The 17,746-nt window shown below is 38.9% G+C and overlaps 1 protein-coding gene across 1 annotated transcript in view; it reads right to left on the bottom strand.

Moving 5' to 3' along the window:
- Positions 1–4,812: 4,812 nt before the first annotated feature.
- Positions 4,813–17,746, bottom strand: part of TEK (TEK tyrosine kinase, endothelial) — a 38,268-nt gene continuing 25,334 nt past the window's right edge. Inside the window, 15 exon segments of the mRNA XM_010015875.1 lie at positions 4,813–5,051; positions 5,159–5,258; positions 5,732–5,828; positions 6,882–6,922; positions 7,516–7,586; positions 8,749–8,862; positions 9,250–9,440; positions 9,777–9,887; positions 11,284–11,494; positions 12,809–12,966; positions 13,463–13,762; positions 15,070–15,363; positions 16,204–16,338; positions 17,180–17,341; positions 17,726–17,746. The exon segment at positions 17,726–17,746 is cut by the window's right edge and continues 31 nt beyond it. Coding sequence (XP_010014177.1) covers positions 4,977–5,051; positions 5,159–5,258; positions 5,732–5,828; positions 6,882–6,922; positions 7,516–7,586; positions 8,749–8,862; positions 9,250–9,440; positions 9,777–9,887; positions 11,284–11,494; positions 12,809–12,966; positions 13,463–13,762; positions 15,070–15,363; positions 16,204–16,338; positions 17,180–17,341; positions 17,726–17,746 — 2,081 coding nt within the window. The 3' untranslated portion in view covers positions 4,813–4,976.

Raw genomic sequence — 17,746 nt, 5'->3', positions numbered from 1 at the left:
TCTTTATAACATCTTCTTGAAGTTACTGAATTATTGAATTATTAAAACCAAATAGATAAAATATTGTACACTGTAAGTAAAATAATCTTAGATACTTACATTTTGGTAATAATTTCAAAATAAGCAGTTTTATGCTGAAAGTAATGAAACTTCACCAAAACTGAAAGCTGGTGCAGTTAATCATTGGACCAGTGGCTTAGCTCTGAGTCCTATCTCTGTTACTGTCTGGTACTGGGTGTCCTAAGCATACTTTTTTCTTGCCCACATATGTTTATGATATAGAGTTAGTGTCCTGGTTTTGGCTGGGATAGAATCATAGAATGGACCTTAACTCTCATCTACTTCCAACCCAGCCTTCCACTAGACCAGGTTGCTCCAAGCCCTGTCCAACCTGGCCTTGAACACTGCCAGGGATGGGGCAGCCACAGTTTCCCTGGGCAACCTGGGCCAGGGCCTCACCACCACCACAGGGACGATTTTTTTTTTTTGGTGCAGTGCTGTGTTTTGGCTTCAGTCTGAGAACAACCCTGGTAGTTGTTGCTCGGTAGCACATACCCCAATCTAGGACTTTCTCAGTCTTATGCTCTGCCAGGGAGGAGGGGCACAGGAAGCCAGAAGGAAGCAGAGACAGAGCACCTGACCCATAGCATATCATGCCCAGTATATAAACTGGAGGGAGTCACCCAGAAGAGCAGATTGCTGCTCAGGTCAGGCTGTGTATCAGTTGGCAGGTTGTTAGCAATTGTATTGTGCATCACTTGTGTTTATTGTTGGGGATTTGTTTTGCGTTGTTTTTTCCCTTTTAGTTTTATATTTCTGTCCCTGTTATTTCCCTTAGTATTATTCTGTACTACTTTTTTTGAATTATTAAACTGTTCTTAGCTCAACCCATGGGGTTTTCTGTTTCGCTTTTTCCCTGATTATTCTCTCCATTCCACCAAGCAAGGTGTGGTGGTGAGTGAGTGGTTCCATGGTACTTTGTTGCCAGGAGCTGGAAGCTTAGCTCATGTTTTGGAGATGAGAGACACTTGTGGTCTGATTGGACCTCCACTGTTTAGAGGGCCTTGCTAAAAGTATTAGCTCCTATGGAGAGAGCATCACCACCTGTGTCATATATTGTGCTACTAAGTGAATATGTGAAAGAGCTCTGAAGTATTATGAGGAAACATCACACTAGGTTTATTTGATTTGTGGATTTTGCCTTATAGACTGGAAGAGTTTGGCTTGTTTTGTTTCAACTGTTCTTTAATCAGCATTTCCGTGTGTCCAACCAGTTGCCTTGCACGTGGGAATGGGTGATCAGTATGTGACTTGAGGAAAGGCAAAATGGTGTGTTGGCAGCAGGGAATATTGTATACAGTCACATGGAGGGAATTAGTAGTAAGGGGGAACACTCATGTTTAACAATGGCTGAGATATACCTATGTAATTTAACTGCTAGTGCTCGTTAGCTAGGCCTCTGCTTATGTTCTGCATTTTTCTTCCCCCGTCTTGCAGATTTCACAGAATCACTGTATAACTAAGATTGCAAGATGTCTGGGGAGATCATCTGGTCTAGTCCTCTGTGGTGTCCAGACAGACTTTGATTCTCTCTAAAGCTTGGAGACTCTGAAACCTCTTCCATGGCTTGAACACCCTCAATGGAATTTCCTAGATTTCTGTTCATACTTCTCATCCTGTCACTGGATTCTGTTGAGAAGAGACTACTTCCATCTGCCTTACTTCTTTCTACCAGGTATTTATTTGTTTTGAAGAAATGTATGTAATAGCCAACAGTTTGTATTTTACTTTCAGAAATGCCTGACCATTATATTTTAGGTAGCAGAGAGGGTCTGTGTTTGACTTTAAAGTTGTGTCAGGCAAAATCTGTCCACAGAGAAGTAAGAATTAAATACCCCCATTATTTAACACCAATTGTGTACGTACTTTTGCGTTACTGAAGAGTGGGAGAAGCGCAGCCATTAAGTGGATCATCTGAATTTAGACACCCCAAAGGGTAGTCATACCTTACTTTTCAGCCAATCTAATGAAGATAAAGGTGCTTATTTCTAGGTTTTTTTACCTCTACCCTCATAATGGCATGTAGTTAACCCTACATAACACTAGCCAGTGATGCCCATTCTCAGATCCTTTCTCAGCTTTCCTGCCAAGCACACTGTGTTCTTCTGTAGCTCTTGAGTTTTGGACATATTAAAAACTGTTTGTTTTGTCTGCACTCAGACTGTTGAACAACCAGAGCTGTTGTGCCAAATGAAAGTTGAGGATGGTGAGGGAAAAGGCTTGGGGAGAAGTTGTGTTGAAGCCTTCTGCCTTTCTGTTCTTAGAGGTTCCACTTTCTCTGATCATGTGACTGATAATTTATTTTCAAACTCTAGATAACACTTGATTATAAGTAGTTACCTGTCATTCTGCATCACATGCTTTTCAAAGCATAGGCAGCTCCACTCATCTGAAATGGTACTTTTCTTTCCTAACCAGAAACTTGTATGAGTATGACCTGGGTAACTGCGTGTAAGAGAATATGGGAAAACTGATGTGCAGTGATACTAAAAAAGTAATATGGGGAATAGCTGATGATAACTCTAAGCTCGTGCGTAGATGTCAGCAGTTGTAAACAGACAGAGATGTATGAAGAATGATAGGATATGGGATGTTTGGAATAGTGGAAAACTGTTGGCGCTGTTAGCATTATGCTCTTCACGGCACAGATACAAAGAGAAGACACTTGGGAAGGAGGGGACATGGAAACTAATGTGTTGTGCCGTGGAAAGCAGAACATAAAACCTGCTAATAGTTAAGCTGAAGATCTTTGTGTACCACTTACTGCCATAAATCAGGCTTTCCAGCACTGGACAACAGGCGGTAAAATCTAGCTAATGAACCTGGGATACTCAGTGCACGTTGCAAGTATAGAAGCAATTAGTCTGAGACTCTGACAGAGCTAGTGAATGTTTCTAATACCTATAGTATTTTTAAAATAACAATTAAAAAAAATCATTACAGCAGTTTAGAAATTTAATGTGTGCCACAATGTTAAAGGAAGATATGAGGAACATTTATAAGGGCACTTAAATGCACTTCAGCTAAATTAAAAGTGAGATTTGAGCACTTAAAATGAAGACAACACTAAGACCTATTGTGTAAATGAATGACTGATTCTTTCTTTATGTGGCATTTTGGTCCAAGTAGAAGTTTGACACAGAAGAAGGGGTTCACGTCAAGTAGCAGAATAGTCAGTTGTGTCTGCTTGTTAGGAACGTGTGAGACAATGAGCTGTTTCAGACACATGAAAAATTCTGTACAGGAAGAAGAGCAGTTCTAGCAGAAGTTGTTAGCTAGCTTTGCCTGGCTGCCTAGAAAATGCCCGTGGAGGTCCATTCCTGTTCATCTCACTGACCTGTAGGAACCTGGTTGGACTGCAAAATGCAATGCCCATGCTTCAAAAGAGCCTGGCCAAATAGTCTTTTCCGAAAAATATAGTGGAATTTGTTTCTTTTTTCTATTTTGAAGTTGTTTCTTCGTCCAGTGAATCCATGTGCTCTATGTAAAATTCTAGTTTACACTTAGCAGCTGTACTTACAGTGCGACTTTTGCTTATCCTAGGACCACACGAGTGATCTCAGTACCCTTGTTTGTTGACTTACTGTATTTCAATAAGGCTCTTGGTGCTTCTGTTTGGGTCAGCCTGGCATATGCCAGTAATGTTACTCTATACTCTGCTGTTATACCCCTGCCTTGTAACCAACCGTATACTCACCCACAAAATATTAAAAGGGGAAACCTTCTTTTCTTTCTCTCTCTAGCATCTTGCTCCAGCTCCTGGGGGGTGGTCTGATCCACCGAGATAGAAGGGCCCTGTGGTCTGATGGTCAGTTATGAGCTGATGAGTTACAGGGCGGAGTGTGAGGGGAACATACATGCAAAGCATAAGGTTAGCTGATAAGTGAAGTTTTAATAGGGTGAGTATACAGGATCCCACATGGCTGACTTGATACTAGAAGCTCAGGCCAATCCTAACTCTGTTTGTCTACCCTGAGGACTAGAAGATCTTTCTGGCAGGCCAAATAAAATTGTTTTGAAGCATTTCAGTACAGTATTTTTAAGAGGCCATACCACAATACAGCCTGCATAAGGCGTAAAATAAGAAAAAGTAAGCAAGCCCTGGTTGTATATAATATGTAGTAATTTATAATTAGGCAGTGAAATTATTAAATACAAATTGAATACGCCTCATGTATAACCAAGCTAATTCTAAAAATGTGTTTTACAATATGTAGTATGTTTCTCAGTTCTATGTTTCATGATGTATGGCTGCACCCGATAGCATTAAACACTTCAAAATATATGCATATTTTGCATACAGGCAAACACTGACTGTTAAACTGGACAATGAAAGAACAATAGCATGCCTTCTATCTTACAAGTGTCAATAGAATTTAACAGAGTATTTCGACTAGCTCACTTCTACATTCAAATAGGAATCTTAATAATTATTTATCCTCAGTGAGTATGCTGGATTGACATCTGCTTGTAATTCCCATTTTCATGTTGAGCTTAGTATTTTTGTTTGAATCACAATGAAATGTCTACAAAATACTGCAGTAATATCCCCATTTGCTATCAGTAGCTCTTCAAAAGTATCAAAAATATCTTAAGACGACAATATCTAATGCATTACAATATGTATGTATACACTATATCTACAGACTAGGAAAAAAAGAAAACCCTGCATATGAAATGATGTATTTCATGACTTCAGTCTATTCCTACTCTGAACAGTATATACACTTTGCAGCCTGTGGAGGCAGAGGTTACTGTGTGATATACACATACGTATCTGTAGTAAAACAGTATCACTGTATTATATACAGTTAGAGCTATACACAGTACTACACAGTACATCACATTTTGGGCTCCAGCAGATTGAGTTTTGGTTTTCTTCAATACGTCACTGATGAATGAAGATTTCTCCTGTCCTAAGCAGCTTCTTCAGCGGAGCAATCAATGCCTGCGTAAGTAAACTTTTCGTATAGGGTAGTGTTCACGTAGGTCTGGAACAGAAATAGAAAGAGTGTGATGCAAGGTGTGTTACCGCAAGAATCCCAAATGATATTGAAGTTATTCATGGCCTAATTCTTTTCTAGGGATTCATTCTTACCTTCCTTTCTTCTAACATCCTGTTCAGTGACACCAATATCTGAGCAAATGACGGCCTTTCATACGGCTTCTCTCTCCAGCACTGTCTCATTAGGTCATACCTTTAAAAATCAGATACCAACATTTAATAGTTTAGATATATAGATAAAACCTGCAAATTCATGTTTATTGGAAGATGTTGCACATTCCGTTTTTCAGAGGAAAATGGATTTATATATAGCTAGAGTTACATTTTGCACAGCTGGTTGCTCTCTGACTATAATTTTCTTGTTCTCTGGAATAATCAAAAAGCTCTCTGAGCTAAAGATTAGACGGACATGCGTAAAGAACAGGATATCTGACAGAAGCAGAGAGCATGCAAAAGGGTTCATGGCAAATAACAGTGTATGCTGGTTATAAAAGCACTTATTTCCCCTTGTACACCCCTTTAAAAATGCTTTTTAGAAAAATGTAGTTCTTGTTCTCCTGGAAAAAATGTTTAGTTTGTTAGTTTCTTGTAGACATTGTATATTTCCTATAGCAGATCCTGCATTACTCTGTTTTGGGTTTTTTTTTCTGTAAGGCAGTTACTTACACTTCATCATCACAGTTGAGAGGCTTTTCTAGTCTGTACCCTTGAGGCAGTTTTTCATAGAGTTCTGCACATGTCATTCCACAATATGGTGTTCCACCTAAAGCAGAGTTTAACCATTGTCATGAACACAAGGGGTTTTTAATTAAAAAAAGTTTAATTTCATAACAGAAATTAAAAAAAAAAAATGACTGATGTCCAATGTTAGGGAATATTTCACAGCCACATTTTTATTGTTAATGGTTCCATACTGCTTAATGAACAGAATAAAATGAAAGTGAATATAAATTTTTTTTGTCTGTGGAGCTGGCCTAAATTTCTCTGCAAGTCTGAGGGTCTGCATCTGATTGCATCTGAACTGTCTTTACAGTACTCTTGATGGTAGTAGGCAAGTCTTTCCTTCATTAGCATGGTATTAACAAGGTCCGGTATGGACTCATGGAGCTATTACTGTCATGCTGGTTTTGCCCACTTTTTGCAGATATTTGGTTGCTTAGACTCTTGATTTTCCACACTGCAGCATGTTAATTCCTACCCATACCTTGCACAAACCCTTTAGTAAGGAAAGCTGGGAAGAAATTAGAGAGTTCACAATGTACACCTCAGCTTATGCATCTCTTGGACAGCAGACCATGGGGCACATTCCAGGGCAAAACATAAAGGCTATGTAACATAGTAATTTTGAATGGTTTGAGGCTGTATTATGTTCATGATGAATAGAGGTGTGTGCAGAAATGAACCCTGAAGATTAACATTCAAAAATCTTGTACGAGATGTTTGCTCCTCCACTACCAAGAGTCATTAAAAGAGAAGTCTTGAGCTAAAACTAATGAAGACCAGGGAAAAGCCAACTATCAAATTCAAAATATATTAGAGGGATATATACCATGTGATATGCTGTATCTTATATTTAGATGCAACCTAGGTTTTGAAGTGAAAACATGGTTATTATGTTTTTCTCATTTAGAATGTTACCTGAATTGAAAATGTGGCAATTGCGTATCCAGGCATACCAAAGCTAAAGAAAATTTAGTAGAATGAAACAGAAAAACATTAAATATGTTGCAAAGCAGTATTTTTTTTACAGTTTGAGGGAGTGGAGCTGGTTTGGCTCAGACTGGATTATTTTAAAGTACAAAATTCAGATACTCACCTAAACTAACAATTTCCCATAATAGGACACCGTATGACCATCTGCAACAGAGGGATATTATGGATTGCAACAAGAATGCAACAAGGTTTCATATTTTTAAATGGTAAATAGTTTTCCTAGTATTCAGAGAACACAAAGAAGTGTGATGCATTCCGTTTTGTTTTTTTTTTGTTTTTTTTTTAATTAGATTTTGTATAATGATAGAACTTGTAGAATCAGTAAGCAGGAGCAAGATCTTTAGCAAAATTAACTCATGGTGAATCCATCAATCACAGACCTTTACTAGACTGTGAGCTCTCAGCAAATACTGCTATTACAGAATTGCTTTGCCAAATATGACTTCCAATTTCCCGATGAAAATATTGAGTTCCTCTGGGTCTCCCAAGAAGAGATATTTCACATGAGAAATATAGCTAAAATAGTGGCTCAAATAGAACTACCTTGTGAACACAGAGCTTGTTCAGACACTGACAAAATAAAATTCACTTTTTTATTGTGGATTTTACTTTTGACTCATGCTGACATGGCTATGGATATTTTTGAGTTAAGACTGGATGTCATCCTGGCTGTCAACCTTTCCTTGCTATTGAAAACTATTGCTTTATTAAAAAAGTTCACTTAAAAACATACTTACACATCACTATTTGTGGTGTAAACGCTGTAATTCAAAGATTCAATTGCCATCCATCGTACTGGAAGCCGTCCCTGGAAATTATTTTAAGAAAGTTTGTTTGTTGGTGGATGGTTGGAGTAGCAGTATGGCAATTTATACCCCAACAATTGTTCTGAGTGTTACCGTAACAAAAACTGATGTCATACAATAAGCTTTATCAAGTAAATAAAAATATTTCTTTAAGTTATTTACTTCCGAAAGGGACAGCTCACACTAAACCTGATAGAAAATTTATCCAATCAGCACCAAGAGGAAATGGAAATAATTCCTGATTGATGTCTTGTGATGCCTCTAACCAATCTTGTTCCCCTAATCACCCACTGTTATTCCTGGTCTACATGTACAGATCTTCCTCTTTCAAATCTTCTAAAGCATTAGCCCTGGGCAGCTGTTCTTCCAGATCACAGATCCTGAAATGCCTCTGGTTACCAACTTGCTAACTTTTGCCTCATTTAATAGAATTAGACCAGCTTCCCCCAGCTGGACAAAATTTGGTATAAAAATACTATTTTCATAGCTGTACATACCCACCCACATACACATATTCTTCTCATTTGTCAAATGTGTATTTTATGGGCTGCCTATATGAAAAGTAGGCCCTCTGGAGAGGGACTTTTTACAAGGACTTGTAGTGACAGGACCAGGGGGAATGGCTTTAAACTCAAAGAGGGTAGATTTAGATCAGATATTAGGAAAAAATCTTTCATTATTATAGTGGTGAGGTGCTGGAACAGGTTGCCCAGAGAAGTTGTGACTGCCCCATCCTTGACAGTGTCAAGGCCAGTTTGAAAGGGGTTTGGAGCAATGTGGTCCAATGGAAGGTGTCCATGCCCATGGCAGGGGGTTGGAACTAGATGATCTTTAAGGTCCCTTCCAACCCAAACCATTCTATGATTCTGAGAGTTTTATTAAATCTCATACTGGCTGCAAAATTGTTGATTTTACTACTATTCATATTCATATAAAAAATTTTAATTTATATGGTTATTATAAACATGGTATGGAATTGACTTACAAATAATGTACATATATTAATAAATGCAATATATTTATACATGCTAATATTTACCATCTAAATAATCGGTTCTCTAGTACACGTAAGTTTGCATTTTTGTTCATACGAGAACACAAAGCAAGAAATGAGAAAACAAAACATTAGGAAAATAGAGTATATCAATTTCTTTTCATCCTTACCATGGTCTTCTTAACATAAACTTCTTGACCTCTTGATAAACCGAAGTCAGCGATTTTTGCAACGTAATTTTCTCCAACCAAGATGTTTCTTGCTGCTAAATCTCGATGAATAAACTAAAATTAAAAAAAAAAAAAGCCCAGACAAAAATCACCACAGTATCTATAAACTTTGCATATATTATTTTAGTATTATATTGAAAATTGTAAATAGCCAGAATAAGAACAAAACCCAAACCAAACATCTTGGTATGTCACTACTAAGAACATTTTAAACTTTATGATGAAAGCAGTTAGTTACCAAGTTGTTCGTAAGTTTTAATGCCTCTTCCTTGATTCCCATGACATAATATTTGGTAGGGCTAAATGAACACAAGAAAATAAAACTCATCCAATGGGAGCTATAGAAACTAAAATTAAAACCTTATTTTGATTTCATTAAAAAGCATATTTCCTGAAAAATGAATTGGTGTGCTTTCAGTGGATATAGAGCAGAAGACTGACCTGTTTCTGGCTCAAGTAGTCCATCCCTCTAGCAACATCTGCTGCAAAATGCAGAAGTTGTTGGGAGGAAAGTGTAGATGCAGTACTGTTGGCAATAGCAAATGCTGGGTCTGTCTCTAGCACTCTGCTTTTACGAAGAAAGTCCAGTAAGTTTCCATGGGGGGCATATTCAATAGCAAGATAAAGATATCCTGATGAAATACAGAGATAGTGAGCATATCACAAAATAAATGGTGGTCAGTAATACACTTATACCACTTTGCGTGAAAAACAAATAAACGTAGAACAGGAGAGGGAATATCAAATAGCATAATTCCTAGGTGCAGAGGAGAATTTAGAGCTGTTGATGAACATAATTTCTGAAGGATTATCATGGGCTTGTATATCTAAACCCAAGTTTATTTGACTTTTTAACAAATAGTGCAGAAAGACCTGCTTAAGGGCTAACCATTCTATAGACTGTATGAGCTGTACTATGGGCTTTTTCAAACAATTTTTTTAAGTACACGTATTAAAGAGTATCTTACCCCGATGTTCACATGCTCCCAAAAGATTTATGATGTTGGGATGATGACCAAGTTTACAAAGAACTTCAAGTTCTCCAGCAAAGTCTCTGTGATCATCTTTTGAGGCATACTCTGAAAATCAAATAAGCATGCGTTTATGTTTTCTGTTGAACTGTGTTTATGACCATATTTTTGTTAATTATGAGGACTCTGGGCTGCATGGAGCACTACTGCTTTAGCCCAGATAGGAAGAGAAAAAACTCTAAGGTACATGACTATTTATTGGAAAAATGTAGTATTTTTCACTCCTCCCTTTTTTCCTCCCCCCTCTCCTGGAGGCATGGGGAGGAGAATTGGAGGAATGTAACTCCCACAGGTTGAGGTAAGAGCAGTCCAGTAACTAAGGTATAATACAAACCACTACTGCTACCACCAATAATAATAATGATAACGGAAATAACAAGGGGAGAGGATACAATTGCTCACCACCTCCCAACCGATAGCCAGCCTGACCCCAGCAGCGATCTGGGCCTTCCGGGTGACTCCCCTGAGTTTCTATACTGGGCATGACGTGCTGTGGTATGGAATACCCCTTTGGCCAGTTTGGGTCAGGTGTCCTGTCTCTGCTTCCTCCCAGCTTCCCCGCCTCCCTGGCAGAACATGAGGCTGAGAAAGTCCTTGGTCGGAGTAAACATTACTGAGCAACAACTAAAAACACCGGTGTTGTCAGCATTGTTCTCAGGCTGAAAGTCAAAACCACAGCACTGCACCAGCTGCTAAGAAGGAGAAAAAATGACTGCTGTAGCTGAACCCAGGACACACGTCACTTGCCTTATTATTTAAGAATGTAAAATGTCATAGCAGATCATGTGAAAATTCTTTCTGTATGTGTGCTGTTAATTATTTCTGCCTGCATTCAGACCTTGACTCTTTAAAATTATCATCATGCTTAAGAATGTATCCCAATTTGCCTAGATAATGATCTAGAAATTGCAAGAAAATGTGTACATTCTTATAGTATTCTGTGTATTGTAGTTTTCTTTGGAATGTGGCAGTCATGCCCAATGAGTGCAAAGAAAATGAGTGATCCTCATAATATGTGTCCACATGTATAGGTGCATAGACACAGTAGTCTCTGAATGGCTAAAGTAAAGCAAGATGAGCAAATGTAGTGCCCTGATGCTAGTTCTGCACTCCTCTATTAAATGCATCTTTTAATGGCTTGCCCTCTGCAGATGAACTCATACATGAAGTTCATACTGACTTATGAATTGAAAAATACATAATAGTTAATGATATTAACAATTAAAGAGAAATATAAACCAACATGACTCTGCAGAAATACAGAAATACAGTCTTCGCCAGGGCATAGATGTTGGCCTAGTGACAGCTGATAGAATTTCACTAGCAACTTTCAGTGTTTATTTTACCTTTAGAAGAGAGCTACTAAGCATTTCTTTTGACAGAGAAACACTTAGAACAAACAACTGAGGAAAGTCTTTAATCTCAGAGTCTTGATCTTTACTACCTTTCATCCTTTTAATCGCAGCATCCATGCGCAAGCCATCCTTCTTAATGCGTGCTTTTAGAACTTGCCCGAAGTTACCTTCACCAATCACATCTTGAAATTTTATGTCATTCCACTCAAGAACTGGATAAATAGTGGGATCTGGGCTGTTTTTGGCTTTTCTACTCAGGGTGAGAGTACCTGAGTTAAACTGTACAGCTGGCTCTTCCCTCTGTAACAGAGTTAAGCAAATGACATTAACTGTGATTGACACTTTACTGTGAAATGCTCTGATTACATTCCCCAAACACATATGTCCTCACTCATGTACACACACATAGAGCCTGATCCATCTCTTGCCTACACAAGAGTAAGTACAGTAGACAATTACATCCATTTTAGACACTAACTGCATCAAGCACTCCTGCCCAGATCCACAAATTAATCAGGTTACTAATTTAAATACGTAAGTACCTTCATGGACCAAGGCCTCCTCAACAGTTTTATAACCATCTTGAAGATGAAGGAGATGGGCAAAAGTAATTTGGTAAAACTGATTTCAAAAGCGGTTTTAAGTCTCAGGTTTGAAATTTATCTCACACTAGGCTTGACTAAACCCTGTGCTGATCAGGCTCAGTAAAAAGCTGAGGAAAGAAGCAGCAATGAAACAAAAGAGAGAGTTAAGAAAAAAAAAAGAGAAAAAAAAAAGAGAGAGGAAATGATCTTCCTCCATACTTGAGGAGACACCTCTACTTCTGTTACACATACCCATAAAATACTTCTGTGGGACAAGTTTCAGGAAAAGGAGCAGGAGCTATTCTGCGTGGGCTGGGGACAGATGATCTTTTTGGAATAGCCCTTCTGTCCCCTGTTTATGAAATAATCTATGCAGATCCATATGGAGGAGGCCTTTGGGCCAGCTTTATTCTGCTTTACAGGTTCCCCTCTGAAGTGAGAGAACAGCACCAGAAAGCAAAGTGATAAAGAGACTGCAGAAGGATGCAAATATGTATATATATGTGTGTGTGCGTGTACATGTATATATGTGTGTATATGGAGAGATGTCTCTATGTGATGTTACAATCTTTGGCAATTGCCCTCCAGCCAGAACTATGATGTTGCCATTGACTGAACACTGGTATGCTGTCCTGAAGTTGGAAAGACATGACAGAGCAGTCACCGATGCTCAAAAGCAATGTTAAAAAATATTGTCATTTTCAAAATCAGGCATAGCTTCATAGAGGGAGAAAAGACTCCTCCATTCTGTCTGTTTGGTACTTGTCATACACAGGTGAGACATGGTAGAAAAGGGAGAAGGATAAATGGCATGAAACTTTTTCAAGTCAAGTTTTCTACCTCATAGCTTATAGCTGTGATTGCATTAGCTCCAGGGTCACTAACATAGAAGCTTTACAATAACGGTACTAATTGCACACCTGAAGAGAAGACAACATTTGAGGAGGCTAAGAAAAAGGAATTTGAAAAACCAGGAAAAGGTGGGGCCAAAATCAATAACCACACTGACACAGGAAAGCTGGAAACCCACCACCACATTTTGGAAAGCTTGAGCCATTCGGCGCTGGAAGTTGGCTCTCTTTAACTGCAGCATGATGAGAAAGGCCAGGAGAATTGTTACACAGGTCATCCCTGCAGAGCCAAGGATAGCAATAAGCAACATTTTGCCTCCCTTTGATTCATATGAAGCTGTTGAGAAAGCACATAAGGAGTTCATAATTATTTCCAGCTAATTCTGAAAACACCATGAACAATATGTAGCTAAATACTCCAGTCTAGTAGACTGTATAAAAACATAGGCATATATCCTTTTGTTTTCCAAAAATGTCACAGACATTAGATGCTCTCATTTTCAGATGCACAAGCACCTGCAGGTACCGCTGAATTCAGGCAGAGAAGGGCTGAGGTCACATTCAATGATCTAATAGTCCTATTATATGCAGGTCTCTTAATTCATGAGCTGATGGGCATTTTCTAGTGGATACACACATGTTGCACATTGTCACTTCAGCAATGCCACGCAGTGAACTGAAAATCAGATTTTTGTGATGCTGTGTTGCATGTCAAAATTAAGAGGAAAAGAAAACTAACATTAAAAAAAGAATATATGAGGACTTTGCTTTGGTTAATTAGTTTATACCACTGGCCCTGGTTTGTGCAAATCCAGCATGCTGGAATAACCAACCTTTAGTTTCTGGAAGAGTCTTCAGTTCAAACGATGTGTTTGGGTTGCTCAAGCCAATGTTGTTCTGAGCATTAATCTGAACCTGGTACACAGTGTTTGGCTCAAGACCCTTGAGATGGTATTGAGTAATACTGGTGTTCTTTATGATAATATCAATGTGGTTGTATTCAGCCTTGCCATAAATTTTGTAGCTGATGATGATGGAAGAGATGGAATGACCCTCAGCAGTTGTCCAAGAGATGACTGAAGATGTGTCTGTGGTGTTAGAAAACCTGATGTTGTATGGTGCGGGAGGGATTCCTGAGAACAAACACAAACACACACAAAGTGTTGGAGTGTACATCCACCTTTTTCTCCTTCCTGCAGTTAGCCAAACACTTTCCTTGGTGCTTTTGCTGTGCTAAACAGAAGCAGAATTTAGTTGATGAGTTATGGTAACTGAATGCAACAGTTTTATGAATTCGATGTGCTGTCACCCATATTGCGGTATACCATACTTCCAGCAGAGGTTGGAGTGGTATTAAGTATAATCCTGTCCTTGGATGAAGATTGGAATTCTCTGAGCTGAATTCAGGGACAACATAATAACTTTCAGATTAACGTAGAAAAGGTTAATTTCCTTCTATACTGAATCATCATTCCTATGTGATTTCCAGGTCCCATACTTTCACCGCTATGTAGAGCAGTTCCCTGTCAGGATAAAAGCTGTTAGAAAGAAGGTAAATCAACACCAGCATTTCCACAAATTTCATCAGAAAACCACCAGCAGGAGTGAGTGCTAGACTTGTGAACACACCTATGGCTACTAAGCTAAGTACCTTCTCCTGGAAAACAGTACCCTTACGTTTTTCTTAGTGCAATTTGGTGTCAAAGCTCAGGTAACCAACATGGTGTTCCACAATGGCCATTGATACTTCTGCTAATACATAGGATCTCAGTGAGGGCCTCCTCTCATGATATGTAAGGAGGAAGAAGCCCACCTTTCTAGTGTGTGGTATGGGCAGTGGCACACATCAGCCATGCAGGTGGACATCTGTTTAGATGGTACTTCATTCAGATAGGGCATTTGTTGTGGCACTATGAAAGAACACTACTCACACTCAGGGAATTCAGGTGTGGCCACTGATCTTCAGTGTGGCACATGACTACTCTTTGCTCACAGGGGTTTTACCTTGCATTGTAACTTCTCTTCCTTGATTAATTACTGACTATTTCTGTATTGAATTGCAGGGTCTGAGAGGTTTTGTTGAGTAATGGAAGAGCTTGGAGTAATGAACTCTGTGGTCTCATCATTATGAAGAGGAAAAAGATTCCACATGTATCAGAAGCATCAATTGTACTGAACTGAAGATGTGGATTCTCAATCTTTTAATTTATTTTTCTAATTTTTTAAAACTCATTATTAGTTCCTGATAATTTCCAACATAAGAATTTCTTTGGACACTGATCTATCTTCATAATAATGGTAATAACAACCACAAAGGATCATCAGGAACTGAGTTACCAGGACAACGGGTTACATTTAACGTAGTCATCACGTGACAATCAGTCTGGTTGCTGCAGGAAAGAGGAGAAATTAAATAGAATGATGTGAATCAGCTACTTACTGTCACTGAAAGTCCATGCGTACAGATAGTTGCTCCATTCTCCTTGGGATCTGGTGTTCACCCGTACCCTGCACATATATTGCTGTCTAGGCTCAAGATCTTTAATGATCAGGGTGGACATATTTCCTGGCACTTGAGTAATAACACTGCTCTTGTCACCGTTGTCATTCACACTCTTCCTTTCCACTTCAACACGAATGTCATCCTCTGTCCTCAGAGTTAAAGGATGCCATGACAAATTCAGTGATGTCATACTTTTTGGAAAGAGAGTGAGACCTTCTGGTGGAGGAAGACCTTGAAAAGCCACAGTGAGACAGGGAACAACATTTCATGTCTGGTATGCAAGCTAAAATAGGGGTACCAGTTATTCCCAAACACTTGCCCTGGCTTGGGGTGACAAAGGGTAATTCTCCCTGCCACCCCAACAAATTTGGCAGAAATTGCATCTAAGAGGTGTTGATAGTCCCAAAGTATCTTATCAACACCTGCTGTGTCAACAAAAAGGTCTCTTCACTGAGCTGGAATTGCAGATGCATTTGTTAGATGTGAGAAGCCAGCTTTTTTTCTCTCTTGTTAAATAGTTTCTGGTGCAATACTCATTTATTTTGTATGTCTGTATTCAGTTTGGGCTGTATCCTCCGTGGACTAAAAACTTTTCTATTTGTTCAGGCATCTTCATTTTTAAAGTAAACTGATCTAATACTAAGAGGAAGGACTGATCCAGTATTAGGAGAAAGGACTGCCATGCAAAAGAAGTGATTTGTATCTCCAACTCTGCTGCATAGGCAGCCAAAATATGTAAAGTTCCCCTTCCTAGATCCCCCATATCTAAATCAGGGAGAATAATAACTCTGCCTTTTTTGTTTTTCTTCACCTCTGGGGTTTTTGGGATGGTTTTGGTTGTTTTGGCTTGGTTTGGGGTCTTTTTTGGGGGGAGACAACAAGGTGGTTGTTGTTTTTCTTCCCCCCCCCCCCCCCCTTTCTTTGCCTGAGATTGTTTTGAAAGACTTTATGCCACTTTCAGGTCCAGCCTTCTTTGCACATATGAAAGTGCTCTGGCAGAGATCAGGGAAGAGACCACAGAGAAAATCAGATGAAACATCCCTTTAGTGAAAAGCCAGGGTGACAACTTACCAAGCGCAGCTGTCATGAAGCTAGCCTGTGGTCCAGGATGCCCTTCCCCTCCTTCTCCTTGCCGACTCAGCTGAACACAGAACTGATACTCTGTTTTTGGTTCCAGATTGTCCAATCTTTTGGTTGTGCCTTTTACTGACAATGAAAGGAGAAAGTAAAGCTCATGTTCAGCCCATGCCGAACAGTGTTAAGGAAGAAAAGGTTTGGAAAATATTCCTGAACCACCAACCACAGAAGGTGAGATACTCAGGCTCTTCTTTTGTTCCTGATTCACTAAGATAAACTGCGCAGAAGTATAAAGTACTTATTTTTAAGTTGAGCTCTAACTCAGCCCAAAGGATGTTTCCACCTGCCCTTCCTTCAGGACAGACTGGTTGCTTCGACAATGAGTATTGTGTAGGCAGACCTTGGGTTATCTTGAATTAGTAACGACGGTCACTTGTTACTCTTTAAAGTTCCTGTAATGTTTCCTATGTTTTAGGCCTTGCATAAAATGTCAAACAGGGGCTCAAAGATGTCATCTAACTCACAAGCAGGCTTATGCTTGATTTTGCCTAAACCATTCCTTGTAAATATTTAGGTAAGCTATTTGTCTCACCAGAGGGCACAATAGAAACAGAGGAAGACTGTAGATGATCCAGAACATCTCCATACTGCTCACTACTTTTGAAAACCTGCTGTTTACAAGGGATGTTTCAGCTGCTGGGCCCAACACTAAGTACTGTTTATCTTAATGAAGGAGTGGGGAACCCCCTGGTTACTGAAAACTGAATATATGCTTTTAACTATTGTTGGTGTACCAGATCCACATCAACATTATACACAGTGATATACAAAGAGTTACATTTCCACTCACAAATGATTTAACTTTCATGTGTTATAGAGTTTTTTGAGTCTAGTCAAGAGCAGACACCATGTTATATTTCAGCATGCAGCTGAAGTTTGTGCTAAAGGGAATTAAAGAACATTCTGTTACCTTCCACAGACATCCAGGACTGATAACGTTTTGCTGGCTTGTACAGGAGTTTTGTTGACACAACAGGTCCATCTCCAAGATGTAACTCAGCATTGATATCAATTATGAGAAAGTTATGTCCACTGTCTGTCAGCCTTGGGGCATACTGTGGCACAGGAGGAACTGACCAAAAATGCAAATATTAAAACAGCCTTTTAATTCCCTATATTAGTAAAACCATGGTATCTTCCTAGATCTACAGGAAAACAAGAGATGTTCTTTAAAATTCCTATAAAGTAGACATGACTTCACATCCTAAAGCTGACAGTTTAGATTGTTTAAAAAAAACCCTTCAGCTTTCTTCTAATCCTTATCATCACAGTTATTTTTTCAATACACATAATTAGTATGTTGCTTATAAAGAGTTCCTGGTCATGTTCCAACTGTAGATACTTATTCAGGCAGTTACCTGCAGTGCAGAGAATAAAAAGTTCTGACATATTAGAATATAAATCTGCCCTTAAAATTAGAGAAGGCGAAGGCATTTGAAGATACTAATGCTTTTACCTTTGACTGTAACTTGAAATG

The sequence above is a fragment of the Nestor notabilis genome, unplaced genomic scaffold (assembly GCF_000696875.1).
Source record: "Nestor notabilis isolate BGI_N333 unplaced genomic scaffold, ASM69687v1 scaffold8116, whole genome shotgun sequence".
In the NCBI taxonomy this organism is placed as follows: domain Eukaryota; kingdom Metazoa; phylum Chordata; class Aves; order Psittaciformes; family Psittacidae; genus Nestor; species Nestor notabilis.
This window is presented reverse-complemented; position numbering and strand designations above follow the sequence as displayed.